We start from the raw sequence: 24,916 nt of genomic DNA on the forward strand, positions 1-24,916 counted from the left end.
CACAGCTAACAGACTGGATTACCCCTGTGCCCATATCATAAGTTTGGCTTGCACTTGGCCCACAGTACGAGTCTGGCATGCCATTCCCGTCCCTTAGCTCATATCTGGAATGCTCATTAGCCCTCAGTATGAGTCTGGCATGCCCTCCCGGCCCTCGGCTCATATCTGGCTTGCTCCATGGTTTGTTGGCTACAACACGGAGCAGTACAACCTCAACCCAACCCACACAATATGTCAACATATAACAGATAATATCATATACAGATAAATAAACAGTATCACAGGTAGTCCTATAGATATACCAGACTAGCATATCCAATCTAGCATGTATATTTATTCCATACTCAACATATCAACAAATATCATGTTATCAAACCAATGGGACAACCTTGGTGCCTTCGACCCAAAAGTATAGCGAGGAAAACTCACCTCACAACTGGAAAAAACTAATAAGACCCAACTCCGAATCTCAGATCTCTACTCAATACTTACATCCACCAAGTGACCAATTCCATCAAAATCCCGAAATATCCAACATACCCTCAAAGTCCAACTTGGTCAAAGTCAACGGTCAAGGTCAACTGTCCATGTTTCCCTTTGGCCACACCGTGTTCCGCGAGCATCCAAACAGACGGGAAACTTTAGCCAACACGCCGTGTTCGCCTGAGTTCCAACATTCAGCTGCCTTTTCGACCCCAAGAGTTCCTAGTCTTAAATCTAGACCAAAAATGCGAGTAGGAAGGATAAAGTTTCCAATTTTATCCATTGGGACTACCAAAAGGTCCCAAAACCCAAATTACAAGCTTGACAATGCAAGGGCTTAACCACAATACCCTTAATCCTTAAGATCTGAAGTCCATTCCTTCCAAAAGTGGTTCTAATACCTAAACCAATCCAAAGGTTGGTGCTTTTTAGACATCCATGCCCAATACATGTCTTGAACCCAAATTATGTCAAAAAGGAGATTTATGACCTAATATCTATGCATGACATCAAAACTTGGTTAAAGACCAGATCCAAGCCACTACTAGGCCACCTTGACCTGGAGATTCATAAAGTTGCAAACTTTAGGAGATCCATCCATTGTAATATACAAGAACAAGGAGAAAAAGGGACAAAACTCAAGATCTAACAACTTTGATTGATAAAAATCGGGTCTTGGACACTTACAAAGGTCCAGTAGAGTGCCAAACTGAAGAATAGGGCTTGCTTGCTGGATCTTTGCTTCCTTCTTTCACCTTGTTCCTTCAAAACACCAACTAGCTTCACAAATGGGAGAGGAATATATTAGGGTTTCTTTTCAGAGCTTGAGGGGCTGATGGAGGCTGAGGGTGAACAAACCCTAGCCTCCACATTCCTTTAAATAGCGAGAAAGACCCGAAATATTAGGGTTTCATTTTCAGCGGTCAACACGCCGTGTTTCCCAAATAAAACCCGTGCCTTTTAATATTTAGACACGCCGTGTTGGAGCCTCCAACACGCAGTGTCCAAGCCCCAAGAATGCTACCACTTGACCAATTGACATGAAATGGAATTATAGGGATGAATTTAGAAGTACGTGTACATCGGGACGTTACAACTGACTACTATTTGCCCGAGAACATATAGGAGGATATATTAGGGTGATGGTGGAAAACTGGATTCCTTATGGATTGTGTATGTTCACATTCCGAACTGATATTTTCACCCTATGTATGGGTTACATGAAATCCATTATAGGGTAATCCAAAAGCACACTTGTGTATCTATGCATAGAAACACAATCCAAATCGCCAGAGAGTTCTAAGTTCGTTTGGAAGAAAGAGAGCTTGAAAAGGGTTCTATCCACCGCTAGGGGCTCTACCCCTTGGACCCTGCTAGGGGCACTGCCACTAGGACCCTGCAAGGGAGCGTGCCCCCTTGACCCCCGCCTTTCTGTCGTACTGACTTATAATTCGATCTTATATATGCATGCACTCCGCATTCGTCATAACATATAATATAGAGTACAAACGATAAGTCCTTTAACTCACATGTTAGTTCCAATTACACAAAATGTAAGGTGATACTAAAATCATCAACAAAACACAAGGGACAAAGTTCATTATTATTCATTCTCTCGTTTAACAAATCATATTACCATGGCCTTTTGGTAGTGAGGTGACATTATCATTTAGTTATAAATTTAAAGTGAGAAACCTACCGATTCAACTAAATTATGTTGTATGCATTGTATAATATGTATAAATCACTAATATTATTATGTTTTTGTGTATATTGAAAAAAAAAAAGATTGAATGAAATCCTCTTCATTTTTTTTAAATTTTCTTCCTTTTTAGAATGCAACTCTGATTCTTTTTTCTTGCATTTTCTTTTTCGAATTTTGGTCTAAACATATAGATTAGTTAAAGTAAACAAAGGGGTGTTATGAGGTTAAGTTTAAGTGGTTTTAGTTTGTTATTTGGTTTAATAAGTTTTTTAACACTTCAAAATTAATTATAAAACAGATTGTATAAGGTTCAACTTGATCGGTTTTTGGTAATTCGGTTTGGTTAATCAGGAAAACCAAATAACATTTTTGTTTGGGATTAACTTAGAGGGGAATAAAACAAAATTCACATCAATTATAACATTAGTTAAAAGCACATCTCGATCATTAAAAATTTTGCAACGTAAATTCTACATTTGTTTTTACAACTTTTATTATATTTTAACATTAGACAACTTTCAAAATAAATTCCATACTCATTTTTACATCTTACTTTTATGTTATAAGTAACCTTAAACATTTGCAAAATAAATTTCATAGATATATAAATAAAATTTAAAAAATATTAATCTTATTGGAGTTTTGCTTATAGTTAGGGCTAATAATATGTCCAATATTTAATTAGGCCTGGTTAGGGACAAAGCCCATAATCTCATAAGCTGTATCGTCATTCATCATCTACCTCAACATTCAGACTATCGTTAACTTGAAACTACTTTTTACCCGCCAATTTCCTGTACGCACATCAATGGCGTCCTTCACACTTCGAATCTTGCAATTCTTGATCTTCCCTGGTGCCATCTTCTTCCATTTCGATTTAGTAATGGCTCTTCAGCTCAATCAAGTCTCTCGTTTTAGCCCTTTACAACCTCCAATTACATCGCCGGTTAATTCTATTTCTCCTGCTCCGCCACCACAATCGACAGTGCCACCGTCATCTCTATCACCCTATCTACCATCGGATTCACAGCCGGCAACTGCATCACCTCCACACCCATCGCCTTCACACCCACCACCTCCTTCTCCGTCGCCTCCATACTCGCCACCTCCACCGCCTCCATCTCCATCACCACCGTCTACGCCGCCTGCTTCCCCAGTTAGGGCGCTATTCGTTCTTGGTGACTCTTCTGTTGACTGTGGAACCAACAATTTCTTGGGAACATTTGCTCGTGCAGATCGTCTTCCTTATGGACGTGATTTTGATACACATCAACCCACCGGACGATTCTGCAACGGAAGAATCCCTGTGGATTTTCTTGGTAAATAACTGTTTTCTTACATCTATTTCTTTATTCCCTTATTGTTACAATCTAGTTGCATTCTAGGTGTTCAACCAAATGTCTAGGCATTTTCAAGCATCATATTCTGATTGCCCATTTCTTTTCAATTTTCTTGGTAATTTTCATCAGCACTGCGTCTAGGGCTTCCTTTTGTTCCAAGCTATCTAGGTCAAGCTGGATCTATTGAAGATATGATCCATGGTGTCAATTATGCCTCTGCTGGTGCTGGGATCATCTTCTCCAGCGGATCAGAATTGGTAGGTTTAATTTATGAACCAAATTTATCTTTTTCCCGATTCTTTAAATGGGTTATACATCAGAGTCAAACTATCTACATTTTGCAGGGTCAACACGTATCATTCGGCCAACAAATTCAACAGACTATAGACACCTTTCAACTTTTCATAACACAAATGGGCGAACAAACAGCTGCTAATTTCATCTCAAACTCCATAATCTATATTTCAATTGGAACTAATGATTACATACATTACTATCTTCCTAACGTGTCCGATGTACAATCCAAGTATGTATCATGGAAATTTAACCAGTTTTTAGCCTACTCCATGAAGGAGGAGATAAAGGTAACAAAAAAAAGCCGTAATCTTTTTACATTCTTGATATCATTTTGTGGGTCCCATTTGATTTTGTATTTGTGATGCAGAATTTGTACAATGCTAATGTGAGAAGAGTGGTGGTGATGGGATTAGCGCCTATTGGTTGTGCACCTTATTATTTGTGGCAATATGGGAGTGAAGATGGAGATTGTATAAAGGTGATAAACAACATGATAATGGAATTTAACTTTGTTATGAGATTTACAATATCAGAGCTTCGCAAAGAACTCACGGATGCCAACATTATCTTTTGTGACGCATATCAAGGGTCCATGGATATAATAAAGAATTTTGATCAATATGGTAAGAATAAAACCCTTGTTTTCTTCTTACAGAAATAGTCAAGGGTTCAAGTCTCTATGGGTTTTACAGCTCCAATGTGGATTAGGATTAGATGATGCTCACGTAAGCCAGTGGCAATGTGGGCCAGCTTAGGATTTTTTTTTCTTCAGAAAGTAGTGATTTGACAATTTGTTTTATTTGTTGAAGGATTTAGTGTGACAAATGAAGCTTGTTGCGGCGTGGGGCCATACAATGGTTGGATGATGTGCATGGGCCCTGAAATGGCTTGCGAGAACGCTTCTAGTCATCTTTGGTGGGACCAATTTCATCCAACGGCTGCGGTGAATGAGATTCTGGCGGATAACGTGTGGTCTGGATTGCACACACCCATGTGCTATCCGATGAACATGGAGGACATGGTGAAATAATATGTGGTTTTTGGTGTTGCTGATTCTTTGATACTCAATTAAGTTGTATTCTATCAGGAAATTATCTAGTTTCGTGGTGTATTTGGTTGGAAGAATATGGGTAGTATGGATAATAGAGAATTGTATATATTCATATGAATTACTAACTGTGAAAGAAAAAAAAAACCAGGATTTATATGACGACTTAAAAAAATAGAATGTACTCCAAAATGATTATGATTGATATGGTTTTATCTTACAAAAAAAATATAAAGTATATTTGATGTGTTATCAGATTGAATCCATTTGACATTACACGTCATGACATAAGGTTTGTTTGTTGATATGGGTTTGGTGATGAACATATATATGATTTGTTGAAGGTTGTCTTAGAGCATCTCCGATCCTAATTCAAACTCAATTTTTTATTCTATTATGTAGTTAAACCATATCCAACCCCATCCATTTCCAACTTTATAGGAGTAAAGGAATAGTAATTCTCCAAATACAAATACAGAGTTGTATTGTTCATTTCTCCAAAATGAAGTTTAATTTTGGCTTATCAATTTTAGTCTCTCACATTTTAGGTTTATCAATTTCTACTTTGTTTTAATTAACTATAATTTAAATGATATAAATTAATCATAAATACAAAATTTATTGTTTATGTATCGAGTTCATATAAAATTTAATAAATATATTAAAAAAACTAATAAGTTGAAAGTTACTTATGACAATATTTATAAGTTAAAAAAAAAATACTAGAGATATACTTTTTGTAGTAAAAATAGAATAAGATCGAAAACGAAATAATATTTTTATTCCATTTTGGAGTAAAAAATGGAGGTATGTCGAAGATGTCTTAATGGTTAAGAGTGTGATTACATAAACTAAACTCATAATGGAGGCAAGTTAGAAAAAATTGACAACATAAATTATATATATTGTTCCTAATGGTTTAAAAACCACCATGGGAACCACAACCTTTGAATCTTGTCTACTTTAAATTGACTATTTATAGTTATCAACCATTTACTAATAACCTACTTGTAACATCCTAAAAATGCAACCCAAAAATTTTTGTTTGAAAACTTTACTAAACTATAATATCAAATATTAAAGGATAAAACCATGAATCATGTATCTCAAAATGTCATAATAAATTTATCAAATCGAAACTAATGTCAAGATCATATCAAAATATCAGAGTCTAACTCCCAGGCTAAAACTGTGGTGTGTGCCATGCCATCATCCCGAGCCCTTCCCTTTGCTAGTTGAAGTACCTGAAACCAAAACTGAAATTGTAAGCACGAAGCTTAGTGAGCTCCCCAAACTACCACATACCATACAATAACATATAAAGCACATACTGGGCCTCGCCCACTGCATCGGACCGAAGTCCGGAACTGACTAGGGCCTTGCCCACTGCATCGGACCGAAGTCCGGAACTGACTAGGGCCTTGCCCACTGCATCGGACCGAAGTCCGAAACTACTAAGGCCTTGCCCACTGCATCGGACCGGAGTCCGGAACTAACTAGGGCCTTGCCCACTGCATCGGATCGGAGTCCGGAACTAACTAGGGCCTTGCGCACTGCATCGGACCGAAGTCCGGAACTGCATCGGACCGAAGTCCGGAACTGACTGAACATAGCATAACATAGTCATAACATATAATATGAACATATATACTGCATACTGCATCGGACCATAGTCCGGAACACATAACACACACCATGCCTGCATCACAAAGACACCAAGCATACTGAACTACTGCATCGGACAGAAGTCCGGAACTACTGCTAACTAGACGGGCCGGCATTGTGGTTGTAGACCCGTTCCTACCGGAAGGAAACTCACCTCGCAAGGCTGGCTGCTGAGATGCTGCTTGGGAACTGTCTGGCTGCTATTCCGGTAACTCCCCGACTACAATTCCCAAAAGACACTTAATCAGACACTGATAACTAATCTTAGGGCAAAATGATTATTTTACCCCATGGTCAAAGTCAACAATCCGTTGACCTGACTCGCCGAGTTGGGCCGCCAACTCGTCGAGTCCCTATCTTTCCTTCTACTCCCCTTCCCGACTCTACTCGTCGAGTTTAGCGAAGATTCGACGAGTTCTCCTTCTATAATAACACCAAGACAACCTTTATCTGACTCGTCGAGTTGTATGAACAACTCGTCGAGTCTGTTCTTGTGGGAAGAAGATTGTCTTGGACTCGCCGAGTCAAGGCGTAGACTCGTCGAGTCCCTCTACACTCAGATCCATGTCTTAACTCATTGAGTCTTTACTCCACTCACTAAACAGACTCGCTACTACTGAACAGGGAATCTAAGACTCGCGACCTAACTCGCCGAGTCCGAAGAACGACTCGCCGAGTCCTTTGCATGCAGTTTCTATTCAGCCGATTCTAATCGGTTTCAGTGCATCCAATTCATAGATCTGGGTTTCTGGGACCATCTGAACACGTAAAGTTGCTAACTTTACGTGTATCCATGATGCAATGAAGCAATAACACTCAAAGTTGGCTATAATGGGGGGGGGGGGGGGTTACTTGTCTAGAACAAGGCCATGGCTGCCAAAAGGTGGCCTTCTTGAGCTCCTGGAACTCAAGAGGGGCTAGATCCGAGATATGGCTTGATTACAAAGCTTCATCACTAGGGATTTGGGGTTTTTGAGCTCAAAACCATCAATTTGGGGACAAACTAGATCTAGCAATACAATAACCAAGATGAAAGCTTTATTACCAGAAAGGATGGCCAAAGAGGAGTATAATTTGGATCTACTTCTTTTTCCTTGAGTTATTCTACCTTCTCCTTCTTCTTCTTGCTCAACAATGCACCAAGATTCCTTCACAAGGGCAAAAATCACTCACACACACTTTAAGGAGGCTAGGGTTTCAGGAATAAGTCTCTGAGAGGTGAAGGAGACTGGTTTGGGGCTATAATGGTGTTTAAATAGGGTACACTCCCTAAAATTAGGGCTTCATCCAGACTGGCGGACTCGCCGAGTCCGGAACTATGGACTCGTCGAGTCGCCACGCCTACTCCACGTGCTAACTCGATGCTACTCGACGAGTTGGGGCCACTGACTCGTCGAGTAGCTTCTAAAATAAAAAGAAAAATAATGTTTTAAATGCATACCAGGAACGGGGCGTTACAACTTACATAAGGCCTCCGTCTTCAACTTCTCCAGACGACTATATATTCACCTCCCATGTTCCCCACTGCCACTCAGATGATTTGCCCACGATCAGAAAATGAACTATAATACTCGGAAAATGAACTATGATGTTCCCCACTGCCGCTCAGTTCACTTGCTCAGTTCATTGAATATGTAACAAAAAAAATGTAAAGTACAAACAGTAAACTACATGTTGGGAAATATATTATGTCAATCTGACTTTAGAGGAATGAGTTATAACATTTTAAAGTATTTCACATATTACAAAGTATGCAAAATGATGAAAACCTTTCAGTTTTGATATCTGATTTTCAAAGAACTGTAACTCAATTAATATGTAATCAAAAAGCTGGAATTATAGCCTAAAATGAAATCGAAACATTAAACTATTATACTATATGTTGGGAAAGAAATACTGTTAATCCGATTAAAACAAATGAGCTATATCATTTAAAGAATTTTACAGAATTTACAGTTTAAACCGGTTTTTACCCGAAACCGATAGTAAAAAAATTAACCAATATAGCAGCTTAATAAGAACCAAATCAACCAATAACCGGCCCCATGCATGTAAACCGGTCCCGCCCCGGTTCGGGATGGTCACCCCTGGCTTACCGAGCGAAATTTTATTTTCTCACGATTCATTGAAATAAAATATCGTCATCAAACGTTAATCGGACACTCATTTGGTTGTACGTTGCGTTCATTTTCTTCGATTATTCCCCAAAACGAGAATAAAATCAGCAGAATCATCTTGGTGATGAATTTCTAAGCAGTAAAATCTCCGTTAATTGCATGTAAAGCGATTTCAGCAACCCTAGGTATGTCGATGAATAATGAAAATTTCGATGTGAAATTATATCTGGGTAATAATGGCGATGATCATGAGATTTGAATTCGTATTTGTTGATTGCTGTATTTTGCGGATTTTTATGACAATAGATGGAATTTGAACTGTTCACTGACTGCGCCGAGGATGATTATACTTTTGGAGCTGAAGATGATGATAATGTGAGTATATGTTATCTTCGGTTTAGTTATTCTAGTTTTGTTCTGTTGTCTATTAGTAGATTTAGCTCGACGATATTTTTTTCCACGAAAAAAGTAGCATTTGCTAAATTGATCGTGGATGTGCAAAAGCGCATTCCCTCCTTCTATAAAACAGATGACGAATTGGACTTTGGAGGTAATACACGCATTTCAACTTCAAAATTGTTATCACGGCTTGAAATGATGAACAGAAATGTGGTGAATAAGTTAAGATAATAGTTCCTGCAATTAGAAATGTTTCTCTGAGTTTTGTAAAAAAAAAGGTATACAAGAGTTTGGAAACGGATAGGTTTAATATCAAAAGCTACAGTGTATTTCTTTCCATTATAGTGGTGGGAGTATATGTAGATATGCTAGATCGAGTGTGTATAATATTGATTTAATATGACTAATATAATGGATGATTTACATCTGTTTATAGTTGGAATTTGTTGTACTTGTTCATATAGTGAACAAATAGATGTTTAAATGTAGCTTTCAGATTGATACTGTTGTGTACATGTGCCTTATATGCAGGAACAAGAACAGCTAGTGTTTGAGGGTGATGAAGGTCAAAGATGTGGGATTTGCATGGATGTTGTTGTTGATAGAGGAGTTTTAGATTGCTGTCAGCACTGGTATATGCCTCATATTATCAATCTTTTTCTTTAATTTGGGGTTTGGGGGTGGGCATAGTTTGTTAGTATATCATCATTGCTTGTCTTGATTGCCATTGCTATCACTTCATCAGAGATATTCACTCTTAATTCTTTCAATTCAGGTACTGCTTTTCATGCATTGACAACTGGTCTAGTATCACTAACCTATGTCCACTTTGCCAGAGTGAATTTCAATTGATCACTTGTGTTCCTGTGAGTTATGCACTATCTGTTTTTTTTTTTTTACTATGGCTTCTTTTTTGTAGAACTATTAATTAGAAATTTAGAATGTCTCTGTACATTGACTAATATATTTCCTGAACATGATTGTTTTGAAGGTATATGATACTATTGGAAACGTTCAGCTTGATGATGAATCATATGCAAGGTACTCCCTTTTATGTGTTATTCTACACCCTCCCCTCTTTACTATCATTTTAGATGACTTCAAGAACACAAGACTGACTGTAATCTGCAAATATTTAATCTATTTTGTGTTGTTGATTTAATATTCCTCACTACTAATAGTTTAAATTTGCAGCAGTATCTAATTTGATTTCTTTTTGTCTCTTCAATGCAGAGATGATGATTGGTCCGTTGAAGGAAACAATAACACACTTTCTTTTCCATCATACTATATTGATGAAAATGTACGTCTCATTAAAGGGAACCTTAGTTTCAGAAGCTATCTCATTAAACCCATCAAATGCTATATGAATAGTAATTTGCTCTAAGATGTATGTGCTGACTATACAATAATTTTGCATGTTAAAAACGTAAGCAAACCTCCAAATTTTTTTGGCCAAGAACAGAGAATACATTCTCCCTAAACAAATATGTTTAGTTCCCCCCCCCCCCCCCCCCCCCCCCCCCCCCCCCCCCCCCCCTTTTCTTGGGTCTTCCTTTTATTTGAGACAAAAAAGCTGCTTGCTTTACAACACAAAATTTAGGTATAGACTACTCAAGCCAGAACAGCCACTAGCATCCTACTTTCATTTTTTCTTATTACATCATTGTCCTTTGGAAAAATCTACCCAGTTATAGCAATGTCATCCAAATACAATAGATATTCACTGCTATAATTGAGTAGATTTTTCAAAGGAAAATGTCTTCATAAGAGAAAACGAAAGTAAGATGCTATAATAACCAAATAAGTTAAAGTACATTGCTATCATCATGTAGGCAGTCAGCTGCTTGGAAGGAGACAGCTGCAAAATTCGAGGCCAGTCAAATCTAGAAGAAGATCCAGATCTTGATACATCAATTGCTTGTGATTCATGTGATCTGTGGTATAGTTATTGTTCTTGGATTAATAATCTTCACATAACAAATATGTAGTTATATCCTACAATATTCTTTCATGAATTGGTTTCTTATTTCATGGAAATAGGTATCATGCTATATGTGTTGGATTTGATACTGATGGGAGTTGTGAAAATTCATGGCTGTGCCCAAGGTATCATTTTTCTCATTCTTTCAAGATTATCATTTCATCACATAAAATAATCTTCATTTCTTTTTACAGGTGTTTAGCTGATGAGGCATCAAAAAAGTCAGAATTAGGGTCAAGCAATACATATGAGCAATTAGGGGATGCTGCTTTCCCCATGAATGTATCTGTATCTGTGGCTGATGCAGGAGAGACAGCTGTCGTTGTCTCCATCATTGATGGAAATCAACAGACAAAAGTACAAGATGAAACCATGTTTTCAAGCATAAATATCACCAAGGACTTGCAAATTGGTATGATCAGATATTGTTTTGGTGTTCATGATAACAAGTCATTGTGTGTATATTTATTAAAGATTCTGCTGCTCTTATTGCTTGAAGGGAATCAAGAAAATGAAGAAATGAATCAGATAATGTTGTCAGATGTTTGTGAAGACATGGGGATTGACAACACTAAGGTTGATATTGATGATAATCACAAATTGGAAAAACAATTATCTGAGAAAATTATCAAGAAACCAAAGTTAGAGCCAGTGGAGGAGGATCTTCCATCATCAAACTTTAAAGAAGAAACAAGTGTCTCTGATGAATTGCTTTCACCTGACAAGAAAAGAAAATCTGGTGGAAATACAGGTGGCAAGAGAAAGCAAAGAGATTTCAGGTTTATTTTCTCGCATGCTACTTCTTTATTTGTGTATCTTATTCTTGTATCTGATACATAATTATATACTTTTTTCAAGTGGGGATGAAGGAGAAACAAAAGTGAAGAAGATTGTTAAAACAGAAAGAAGTCGTGTTGCTCATTCTGTGAATGAACCTCATTACTCTAAAAGATCAAATAAAGCAGTGGCGAAAAAGCAAAGGGTTGAAACTGACATAAGAGATATAGTTCAGGGGCCATACCACAAACCTTCGGAAGATAAAGGGTTAAGGATAAAAAAGATTATGAGAAGAGCAGCCGATGATAAAGAGTCATTAATGGTAGTTCAGAACTTAAGGAAGGAAATTAGAGAAGCTGTTCGTAACAGATCATCAAAAGAAATAGGAGATAATCTTTTTGATCCAAAGCTTTTGGCTGCATTCAGAACAGCTTTGACAGGTGGACAAACAGAAACAAAAAGACCACCACTACCCTTAAATATGAAAGCAAAAAAGGCCTTGTTGCAAAAGGGAACTACACGTGAGAATTTAACCAAAAAAATTTACGGGGTTGGTGGAAAAAGGAAGCGGGCATGGACTCGTGATTGTGAGATTGAATTTTGGAAGCATCGAGTCTCAAATGTAGTATCAAAGCCTGAAAAAATTCAAACTTTGAAATCTGTTCTTGATCTTTTAAGAAAGGGTCCCGAGGTTATAGAGGTCAAAAAGGAAAATATCGAAAATGCCCCTGGTTCGATTCTTTCTAGACTGTATGTTGCGGATTCATCTGTTTTTCCGAGGAAGGCTGATATTAAGCCTCTTTCTGCCCTGAAATCTCCGGATGTAATTGAGGCGTCTGTGAAACCAACTGATTCTTTGGTGCATGGGACCAAGGGTAAAAAGGTAAATCTGAATAAGAGCTCAGAGAAGTCATCTATGAATGCCCAAAAGGAATCAGGCAATGGATCTAGTGATGTTAAAGTTGACAAAAGGAAATGGGCTATGGAGGTTCTTGCAAGAAAGACAGCTGTCTCCGGAAACAATTCCACACAGGGGCAAGATAATGTGGCTCTTAAAGGAAATTATCCTCTACTGGTATATCAACATTTTATTATCTACTAATCTTGTTAGCTAGTTTTATTTACTTCAATATCATTTTTTTTGGTATTGCAGTCAAAATTGCCAGTTGAAATGCGACCAAGTTTGGCAACCAGTCGACATAATAAAATCCCCATTTCAGTTAGGCAGGTATGATGTGTAAAATGCTAATAATAAAGAAGTAGATGCTATTTCTTGTGTTTAGTGAAAATTGCTTTGAGAAATTTACCCTAATATAGTAATGAAAGTTGGTTTGAAAGTCCGGACTTCAAGCCTTTGAAAATCCTTATGGGTTGAATGCAAGAACTAGCAACATACTTTCATTTATTTGTTTATTATAGCATCCCTACTTTCATTTCCTCCTATTATACTATATAATAGCTTAATCAATCCCTTCAATTGATTGTTTCTGGACCTTTGATTTTATAGGCTCAACTTCACCGCATCACGGAGCATTTCCTGAAAAAAACAAACATGCCAATCACTACTCGGCCAACTGCAGAAATAGAGTTGGCTGTTGCAGATGCTATCAATATTGAAAAGTCAGTTGCAGATAGATCAAACAGCAAGCTAGTTTATGTTAATTTATGCTCTCAGGAGTTATTACACAGATCAGATAATAATAATATTGATTCAGAACCTAAACCTACATCTGTCATTGCTGATAACTCAGAAACAACAACAACAACAACAACAACAACCAGTGCTGACGTGGATGCTGATGTGGATGTTAATGAAGCGCTTAGAAATGCTGGTTTATTGTCGGATTCACCCCCAGGTAGTCCTCCAGTTTGTGAAAAAATGGAAGAAGATGATGGTCCTGATAATGTATTTGAAATAGATGATGAACAAGAACTTGATATATACGGTGATTTTGAGTATGATCTGGAGGAAGAAAACTTTATTGGTGTGAGTGATGCGATTAAAAAAGCTTCAAAAAAACTTCAAGATGATGATACGAAAATAAAAATGGTTTTTTCAACACTTGATTCCAAGAGGTCAGATAGTGGTTGGAGGTTTGAAGATCATGAAGAAGCACCACCAGTAATAATGGAAAATACAAATGAAGATAAAACGAATGGTGAAGAAGATGAAGTTGATGAATGTGAAGAATTATATGGTCCTGATAAAGAACCTCTTATTAATAAGTATCCTGAAATAAAACCACTTGATTTCGTAACTGAAAACATTGTTTCACAAGTAAACATAGAAGCCAAGGCATCTGATGCCACAAATAAGCCTGTAGAGATAGTAGAAGCAAAGGACAAAAAATCTCATCCTGACAAGAAGCAGCAGTCTGAAAAACACAGTTCTGTGTTTAAGAAGGTTAGTAATGCATTTCTTTATCATTTTTCGTTAGAAAATTGCACTCCATGTCACATGATAAGTAGTCCATGTATTTTTGAAAATTCAGACTGCCTACTTTTTGAAATCTTAGTTCCAAAAGCTTTGTTACAACAATTGCTAAAAAAGTATAAACTTTTTAGTATCTAACCATAAAACATAACAGTTATAATACATAATTAGTTATTTCTTAATTTCTAAAGTATTTTATGTTATGAAAATTTGATAAGTTTTAAATGTATATTATTAGTTTTAAGTATCATATCTGATATTGTATTCTTTTTAAAGCTTTTGGTTGCTTTTTTATAATGATATATTTTTCAGTCACTTACATTGTTGGTCTCCCAGTACATCTGATTTTTTCAGTTTTGGTTCCAAAAAGTTCTCTTGCAATTTTGGTACTCATTTGAGGTTTTTGTAATGTTCTTGGTCTAGGTTCTAATATACTGATTATATTTTTGGGATCAAAATTGAAAAAAAATCAGCTATACTTAGGGACCAAATATTCATTTTACTTGGAATAGGGACCTAAAACGTTACAAGAACCTCAAATAGGGAGAAAAATTGCCTGGAAAAACTTTTTGGGACCAAAAATTGCAAGAATTAGTTATATTCAGGGACCAAAAGTGTAATTTACTGAAAAATGTTATTATTATGAAACTCTAATCGAGAGCCTTAAAAGGAGTACAATATCGAATATGATATCTAAAATTATTAATATAAGTTTAAAGTGCATCAATTATATTTTAACAAATTTCCATAACATAAATATTTTAGAAATTAATAAATATCTAATTGCATATCATATGTTGAGTTCAAATAATGTAATATAATACTAATAAGAATATGGTACATGTTTTTATTTGATGTTTTTAGTGGGCCTGTGGGGTTGGAATTGGAAAAAGATTTTGTGCTAAATTAGTGGTTTTAGCTTTCCATGTGGCAAAGGGAGTAATAGTATTTGTGGCAGATTACTATAAAGCTAATTATATGTTTGTAAATGTGTGCATCAGGTTGAAGCATACATAAAAGAGCACATCAGACCATTGTGCAAAAGTGGAGTGATCACAGTTGACCAATACAGATGGGCTGTGGGAAAAACAACAGACAAAATCATGAAGTTCCATTCCAAAGATACCAATGCAAATTTCCTCATCAAAGAAGGGGAAAAAGTCAAGAAACTTGCTGAACAATATGTTGAAGCTGCCCAAAAGCTTGAAAATAACAAATAACTTCATGTTCCATTTTTGCTTCCAAATTTTTTGAAGAATGAATCGGGCAGGCTGCCCGAATAGTAAAAGATCACAAAGGGTAAGTTTTATGAAGAATTGAAGATCATTGTGTTCACCCTTCAGCTGCCCGAAATGCATCTCACCCGAATTATGCACCCACGTTTCATCCGCCCACATAGTTTACGGATAAAATGTTTCAAAATTTGTATAAAAAGCGATATTGTTCCATAAATTAAAAAAAAAAAAAATTGTTGCATAAATGCATATTTAACCTTTTTTTTCTAGTATGTTGGTTGTTTAGGAACGAAAGAATGAAACTTGAAGAGTAATGGACTTTTTCTTTATCTCACACAAAGCAAAACAAACACTTATATATATATATATATATATATATATATATATATATATATATATATATATATATATATATATATATATCTATATGAATCCAAAGTCACCCCATAGACTCTGCACTCATGGCATCAAGAGCTTACCTACTACCAATACTACTAACATCTGTATAATCTATTACTACAAAGAATATGCATTTCTTGACTTCCTAAAAGTCAAAAGGTCGGATGATCACGCACCATTGACCACAATGGTTCCACTAACATGAATCATGATCGGCCTGGACATGGCTGCTTGACGGCTTACCAATCTGCAGACACTCAACCGGTGGGACAGCTGGCGATAACAGCTCGCCAAATGTCTTCCAACAAAACGGGTCATACATGTGGTATCGTTCTTGAACTGGTTTTAAGTTTATACCATTTAGATTCACATCCGTACAAGGCATGCTATCACTACATGCGAAATGAACCGGTTTGACTGTGTAGGTCCCCCTAACACGCTCGTAGCTAATCCCAGATAAAGCGACTGCAGACGATTGGTTTTTACATGTGCTTTTATCGCAGTAGAATTGATCGATTACTATCGGTAATTGAACTTCCGAAACTTGAATATTTGAAAACATTATTCCTTTGACGGACCCCGATCCACCCTGCAACATGACAAAAATAAAGTTATTCATTGAAGAATCAGCCGATGACCATTCGGCTAGCTGGTCTATCAGACTTGGGGGGTAAGATATGACAAAAAAAAATGTCACATTACCTGCCATGTTTTGATTCGTACACCGTTCATGGTGTTAGTCATCATGACATCTCGAACCGTGACATTCGAGACACAAGCTTTCGTGTTATCTTTTCCTAAGCTTCCGATACTGATCCCATGACCCGGTCCGCAATTCACGTTGTGTATGTAAATGTTTGAACACCCGGTTTGTATAGAAACACAGTCGTCTCCTACAGATCAAGTAACATGTTAAAAATCGATCTTATATTATAACCATCAAGATTTTATTCAAGTGCTGAATTACCACATGAGAGATCGGTAGTGTGGATCAACACGTCCTTTGAGTTTTGTAAATGGATCCCGTCTGTATTTGGGCTATCGCCAGGCGATGAGACTTTGAAGTTATACACCGAGACTCCCACGCAGTTATCGAACTTGAGGTGACATTGAGGGCTGTTCTGGATTGTTATGCCGGTCACCGTTACATCAAAGCTACCGTAAAACCTCACTGCCTGTTTCAACACAATAAAACATATCGTCAAGGTCAATAAAAGTTCAAAACTTTTGTGATATTTCTGTAAAACGGTTATTCTTCCAGCAACAAACCACATTAAAATTGAAACTCTGACACTGTTGTTGCTGAAACTCGAATACAAATATTTATGTACTTACGGTTGGTTTTATGCTTGGCATTATGCCTCCAAGTGAGTCGGTTATGGATGAATCTAAGATCTTTTTTCCGGTTGTTCCATTGATAGGAATGATTAGTTTTAGTTCATCGTCTAGTGGATCATCGAAGGGAGTGCTTTTCCACCAAATTGAGCCACTTCCATCAATGGTGCCTCCCCCTTGAATAGTGAGTCCTACTAGTTTTGTGAAAAGAATCCATTGAAACAATCCTGACCCATACGATTTGAAGCTTGATGGAGCAATTATGGTGCCATCAATCTGTTAAAATTCCATGTAAAAGTTTCAAATTGTGAAATTGTGTTGATAGTTTAGGGGTAAATTTGTAATATAAGTAGAAGGGTAGAAAGCGAAAGATTTTAAGATCACGTGTCTACAATAAATTACCTGGAAAACAATGTTTGGCTGGCAATAAGGACCAGAAAATGTGATGGGGCCCAGAAGGAACTTATATGGCGATGGAACAATAATTTTTGATCCCTTCACTTTACATGCAACTGCCCAAGCACCTTCAAAAGCCTGTTTAAATAAACAAAATTCAACATATTAATATATTACAATATACAATAATTAAAATTAAATTCTTTTTAGACAATAAAAATAAATCATAACTTTATGTTCCTAAATATGGCTGTATTCATGGATTGTTAACATGAAAAGGAAATTTTAACTGAAAACTTACATGAAAAGGAAATTTTAATTGAGAACAAATATATAATATAAAGTGTTGTATAATTTTTTGGAAGAAAGGACTACAACTTTTAATATAATTTTTTTTCATATAAATGTTTGACTATTAATAACATCCAAATTGCTATTTAAGAAAGACAAAAAATGAGGAATCTTGTTGATCAAAACTAATAGTATCAATATATATTATAATAATGCTTATTGGCAATAATATATATAAAAGGGAATCAGGTATATCCTTCATCTCAATAGTATTCAACATGCATTTTATTATATAATTCAACACACATATTCAATTCCTGATAATGTATTTAAAATAAATGTTCTTAGTCTAATTTTATAAATTAAATTATTTTTTGTCCTAAATCAAATTTACATCCAATAAATAAATTTCGTTACACTTTTATAAGATTTCTGGCTCACTTTATGCTTTTTAAGTTCTGATCCATTGAAACTTTTGTATCATAATTTTTAAACTTTTCAGAACCATTATTTATATACCAAATTATTGTACATTTTACTATAAAGTTGTAAAATTTATTCAGAATTAAAAAAGTTATATATTCAGATTTTACAGGTGTTGGTAGTTTGGACAGAATCGGCCAATCGGGTGCTGTAACTAAAATAACAGAATCATTTATATCTGGTCCATATGTGGCCTTTTATTATATAGATATGTTTTTTTTTGTTTTTATTTGCAATAAATTTTAATAATTTTAATTAATATTACTCTTATATTACCTGAAAAAATAAAATATATCTTATTTTTCTAATTTATATTAACAGATTAAATATAAAATTATGTTTTATTTAAACATGACATGACAATGGTTAAAAGTTTGTTCACATAATAATGTTTTATTTTATTACCATTTTCTACAACAATTGTTCATCGGTTTTTATCAATTTTTGCAACAAATTTTACTTTTTTTTACCATTCTATGCAAATAACACCAATTATACGATTATGCTATTATTGAGTAAACATGCTAGTAAATTTTTGTAATGTCTTAAAATAATATATACTTCCTTTAAAACATAGTTTTATTGCATAAATTGACAAAAACACTATTTATATATATGACGTACTAGCTGAAAAAGTTTGGCTAATAAAAAATAATGTTTAATAAAATTTAATTGAAAAAGTAGTTGAAACATATATAAAATGACATAAAAAAATATTTTGAAGAACATGTGTTTTTCATAATGAATTGAAAGGGTATATTTAGAAGGAAAAAAAAAGTAGCTTTTTGAATTTGGTTTGTCATGACAATTTAAAAAACTGGCAAAACCAACTAACTATGACGTTATATGTATAAACTAATTTAAATTTTTATAAAATCACATAAGGTTGTTATTCTGCAACCATAAATAAAAATGTCAATTGCTTTATAAAACGTATTTTCCCTTTTTTTTTCACTGAAACCTGCTTTCAAGCAAAATGACTTTTTTGGCTTCTAATTTCGACTACACTTAGATGAAAAACAATGTCCTATTTGGTGAAGAAACCTGTTAAAATCTGAAGAAATCATAGAAATCGAGTACTTTACCTTTGTATCATCGGCAATTCCATCTCCTTTGGCGCCAAAATTCAACACATTGTAAGTATTTGCAGCGGCAGGGACACCACCGTCGTCATGCTCCGGCGGTGCAGGGGCTGAAGCCGGTGTTGCTTTATGAGAAGAAGATTTCGACTTCGATTTTCCGCCACCGCCGTTGTGGTGGTTGTTGCCGGATTTCTTCTTGGATAACGTAGTAGAGGTACTTCGATTCTTCCTCCAATGCCTGCCACTTCTTGTTGCATTGCAGGAATTATGAGTTGCTGAACTCCACACTAAAATGGCGACGAGAATCGCTAATGTGAAGCTTCTGAAACTCGAAATTGTCATTTTTTTTTTACAGAAAGGGGTGTGTGGAGGGAGAGTGTGATGAAGAAGATGAGTTAAGAGAGGCAGATGATTTGGTATTTATATAATATAATGAATTATTTTTCTTTCAAACTTTATGGCTGCTTTTTATTTTATGTTTTTAATTGTTGTATGTTAACAAAAATATTTATTACTTTTTGTACTTATTTTTGGTTGCATTATTTTCTTACATTGTCTTTAAAAACAAGAAATTAAAATCATGATAAAAACAAAATGAGTAAATTACAAGTATGGCCCTTATGTTTTACCCAAAATTTCAAGTTCAGTACGTATTTTAAAAATGACTTCATATTTTGAACCCAACTTGCAATTTTGTGTAAATTTAAGGATATATTTGCAATGAAATGCAGAAGGACTAACATCAAAATAATTTTAAAATATGGCTAAACTCGTGATTTCAAGTAAAACACTTGAACCAAATTTGTTATTAACTCAAACGAAATTTAACTCAATGTAAGTTATATGACTATGTAATTAAAAAGAAATATTTACTTCCAAGTTTAAACAGTCGATTGATTTTATAAACAACATATTTAGTTTTTTCTTTTATGTAATTATAACATATTATAGAAAATAATCAGTAAACATAAAAAAAATCATATCAACAAGCCTATTTTTTTTAAACATGATATCAACGTACTTCGATTGTATCTACTATACATGCAAAAAAAAGGTCTCTTACGAAACAAACAAAGATGTACATGACTCTTTGATAATAATATCTAAAAAGATATACTCTTTAATTCAAGAACTAATATCATATTTTAATAATTATAATTTAATAATTCTTTTAAGATATAACAGTCTAATAAAAATAGAAATAATAGAATATGTTATATATATATATATATATATATATATATATATATATATATATATATATATACGTTTTTGTTTGTTTTTGTTTGTATATCTAGCCCGTTTGACAAAGTGAGGTTTTGTAAGATAGTCGACAGCCTATGCTAACATTGTAGTTGTAGTTATGAAAAACAAAGATGGGTTAATGATGCCAAATATTCTGTTTTATTCCTTTTAACCACTATATTCCATTTTTTTTCAATATTAGAATTTTGATGCCTTCACCAAAGACACATACTATTTACTATTTTGGTTTGTCATAGGTTCAATATCATACAAGATATTAACAACATATAAAGCATTAAAACAAAAAATGATCAAACTTGTAGATCAAATTTCTGTTTTAACATATATATATATATATAACTCAAACAAAAAAATTAGAGAGAAACATATAAAATCAATCATCGTGTACCGCAAAATTGCTTGGTTTGCCATTTTATCCAAATAGACGAATTGTGACCTCTACTTTTTTATAACTTAAAATATCAAATACTTTGTAGTATTACTTTTACTAAGGTATAGCAAAAGTTGTAATAACAATTTTCCCCTAAAGTAAAGTAAGAGTGTAAAAAAGGCCAAAATGAGTAAGGACACGTGAGTGGGTCAATGTAAGAAGGCTCACATGCAACCATTCACGAGCTTTTGTACTTTTGTCTTATAAAACCACTCCCGATCATTGGTCTCTATTGATGCACCCTCACCCAAACCCACTATCCCAAAACCACCAACTCAATTTCTTTCCTTTTGAACCCCTCTCCTCTTCCCTCCTTTTTCTCTACCGACTAAAACAGAAAAATTGGACGTATTTGACAATGAATTTTCGAAATAAACTCTGTATTAAAGAAAAAGTTTTGTTTGGGAATGTGAGTTTAAAACAGTTAGTTTAGAGCCAAAAAAAAAAAAAAAAAAAAAAACTCATAATATAGACACCGCGGTCGTGCCAACTGCCAAACTTTCTTTCCAATGCAATTTCGTTCTCTACTTTCAAAAGGAATGATATAAAGTTTAAAACACGAATGATAATCACGAATCATATAAAGTTTAAAACACGAATGATAAGCTTAAACAAAAACGATAAATGCTATTATGTTATATAATCTAAGATGACGAATGATACATCAACATTATTTCTTTTCCAAAGTAAAATAAAATTTAATTCCTCGAGCTCTCCCACCACATGTACCGAAAGCAAATATATGACACATGATATTAAAACAAAAAAATTCTCTTTGTCGACCATCGTGAAAATAGTAATTGTAAAAATAGTAATTGACCAAAACAGAAGTCACATTCTGAAATTCTAAAAATAAAAAGCAATAATATACATTATTAACTCACAAAGGATCGGCAATCCAAAAGATTATATCGTTCTTATATCTAACCCATTTTATTGCGATTAATATCGTTTTTTTTTTAATTTGTTTTTTAAATATTAACTATTAAGTTCATAGGATAATACAATCTTACAATCAGAATTGCTACTTTTACACACACAGATAAACTTAAACTTTATTATTATTTACTACTTTCGTAATTTATGTTAATTATTATAATTATCTCCAAGGAATTTAAACTGCTACAAAAAGCAAATGATAAAAAAAATCTAAAGCAAAAATACAAAATAAGCGTAAATTGCTCAACCAATCTTAAAAAATTTATAAACTTAAAAGTTCGAGTGTGTTCTTTATTTCGTGGACCGATATTCACATTTCCGTGACTGTCCATGGATCTTAGTGTCATTTTCAAAATTTCACTTTCCTTTCTAAATCCACTGAATTCCATTACAATTTAGACCTTATTCCTTCAAAATTAGAAGTTAATATTTTCACTAACTAAAGTATTTCTCAAGCATTCAGGTTTATTTATATCATAAAACACATGTTGCTTATAATAATAATAATAATAATAATAATAATAATAATAATAATAATAATAGTAATATATGAACAGTTAAACAAACACATATGTTACTCTATAATGTTGATAATCTACAAGCAAACATATTAACATATTTTGTTTTCAAACATAACATATTAGAATACAAGATTAACAATATAAATTACTATATTTGACTTTTATTATATACAAAATTATTGTTTTTATAAAAGTATAATAAAATTTTAGTTTGTCATTGTTACGCATTCATTTTTCGTAATAAGTGTTATAAATCCATGATGTTTACCCTATTTTTCTAAAAATTTAATTGTATAATATGCAGTACATGTTAACACTTGTGACACAAGGGATGCGTGAACCAAATTTAATTAAAATTCTGTATTTAGAAAAAGGTTAGAGACAATAGAAGAATTTGTATTTGATTATTGATCCCCCACTATGGTGATTTTCTGAGAGGTTGTACAATGAAAGGTACCTTGCAACACCAGACTGCACAAAAATTCTTTGAAAATGATATGCACCCACAGTTTTCTATAACTGTACTTGGTGGTTCTTTCCAAATTTCAAATAATAATAAAATCTACATGTTTATAACAATCATTTAGTGATAAATTATTCTAACATCTTATTGTTTAGAAAAATGTACAGTTCAACCATTTCAAGTTTTTTGATTTGTTCAAAAACTATATCAAACACATTGAATGTCGATAGATTCAGGATGACTTGTGAGTGATTCTATTCACAGATTATCACTTATCAAACAACCTCTTACAACAAGAGAGGATTATATAGCATATTGTTAATCGAAGAAAAACAATAAAATAATACATAATTAATGTTGTTCACACGATATGAGCTATGTCCACAGCCAGGCAGTAACGGGAGATTTGTCCTATTATTCAACTGTTTATAATACATTGGAACACTAGCTATTAATATTTATAACCAAAAACCCTAACAACTATTGGGTGACACCCATATACAGGTAAATATGGAATAACTAAACATGTACATACCACTTATCCTTTCGATTTTGCCATTCGGGTTTGTTCACTTCAATTCAGATCGGGTCATAAAGTCAATTCGGACCACCAAATTCCAAGTCGCCTTCTAACACATATTGCATGACTAGACCAGAGGTCACATACAATTTTCAATTCACATAGTACAATTCAATTTTTTGATCCATAATTCCTATTTGGAAATTATATAAAATAATGCATGTCATAAGCTAGATTTTAAAAAGATTCGCTAATCAAAGGTAAGGAATACGTACTTACGAGGTTTTCTGTTTTTATGTGTCGTCCTTTGAAAATGTACAATCGATCGAATTCAGTGATGAAATTACTGATTTGTCCTTATGTTTAGTGAGAATAGTAGGATGTTATAGTATGTTTTACAGACCTTCTAAGGTGTCCTTTTGTGGAAAAATGCACGTGAACTTTGAGTCCTCTCGTGACTTTTTTTCTATTTCTCTCCTAGACTTGTCAGCGCCCAATCGATTTTTTTAAAAACACCATCAATTATGCATTGCTACGTGTCCTTCATCACTTATTTACCTTTAAAAAATACGTATAAACACTTTCTTTTAATTCTCGTAAGACTTGAAAACTTTGATATAATAGATCTTGTAAGTACATAAAAAAAAACTGTTTTTTATATATAAATTAAACTTTAATTCTTATAAACCTTTATTAAAAATCAACTCAATAACTTGAAATAAACAACTATGTATTATCCTACTAGTTTATAACCCGTGGGAACCACGGTTATACAATTAATTAAACTTTTAAAATAAAAACTAAAAATTATTAATCAATTATTTTAAATAAATTATTAATTAAGAGACTTTTTTGTTATATAAATTTTAATAATTGATTTAAATAAATATGTGAAATTATATCACTTTATAATTTGCATTAAGTTTATTTTAATTTTTATTCTAATGTTATTAATTTAATATAATTAGAGTGGTAAATTTAAAATTTGAAATTTAAAATAAAGAATTAATAGGTTTACAAATGACATGCATTAATTAGGATATATATAATATGGTGACACATGGCAAAAAGAAAATAAAATATGCATTAATTAGGAGGCTTGATAAGATGACACATGTCAAAATGAGAATAAAACTATTCTTTTATTAGATAGGGAGATTTATATATACTAGTAACTATCCTAAAACTATAAGGAAACAAATTACTAAAAAAGAATAAAAAAACTCATAAACAACTAGGAAACAAAAAGTTTTTTTGGATTCATATGGAAGATCATTATGTTTTTCAAGACAAATGTTTTTTTTTTT

At 33.8% G+C, this 24,916-nt stretch overlaps 2 protein-coding genes and 1 pseudogene across 3 annotated transcripts; 2 read left to right on the top strand and 1 right to left on the bottom strand.

Moving 5' to 3' along the window:
- Positions 1-2,900: 2,900 nt before the first annotated feature.
- Positions 2,901-5,125, top strand: LOC145120021 (GDSL esterase/lipase At5g08460-like; annotated as a pseudogene). Its single transcript, XR_013714086.1, has 4 exons — positions 2,901-3,507; positions 3,658-3,785; positions 3,873-4,448; positions 4,635-5,125. The product of XR_013714086.1 is annotated as a GDSL esterase/lipase At5g08460-like (transcript).
- Positions 5,126-8,683: 3,558 nt separating this feature from the next.
- LOC145120019 (RING/U-box protein) lies at positions 8,684-15,753 on the top strand. The gene is made up of 14 exons (XM_079055807.1): positions 8,684-8,840; positions 8,962-9,030; positions 9,586-9,686; positions 9,830-9,920; positions 10,046-10,095; positions 10,288-10,357; positions 10,890-10,996; positions 11,098-11,163; positions 11,233-11,450; positions 11,538-11,817; positions 11,897-12,890; positions 12,969-13,043; positions 13,323-14,219; positions 15,251-15,753. The coding sequence occupies exons 2-14, from the start codon at positions 8,962-8,964 to the stop codon at positions 15,467-15,469; spliced, it is 3,237 nt and encodes a 1,078-aa protein (XP_078911933.1). The 5' UTR covers positions 8,684-8,840; the 3' UTR covers positions 15,470-15,753.
- Positions 15,198-19,871, bottom strand: LOC145120020 (polygalacturonase At1g48100-like). Its single transcript, XM_079055808.1, has 6 exons — positions 19,474-19,871; positions 17,621-17,752; positions 17,219-17,494; positions 16,851-17,058; positions 16,586-16,776; positions 15,198-16,472 (listed from the first exon to the last, which is right to left on the bottom strand). The coding sequence occupies exons 1-6, from the start codon at positions 19,810-19,812 to the stop codon at positions 16,080-16,082; spliced, it is 1,539 nt and encodes a 512-aa protein (XP_078911934.1). The 5' UTR covers positions 19,813-19,871; the 3' UTR covers positions 15,198-16,079.
- Between the last annotated feature and the right edge of the window lie 5,045 nt (positions 19,872-24,916).

Source organism: Lactuca virosa, chromosome 6 (assembly GCF_052849685.1).
Source record: "Lactuca virosa cultivar CGN04683 chromosome 6, Lactuca_virosa_CGN04683_v6, whole genome shotgun sequence".
In the NCBI taxonomy this organism is placed as follows: Eukaryota; Viridiplantae; Streptophyta; class Magnoliopsida; order Asterales; family Asteraceae; genus Lactuca; species Lactuca virosa.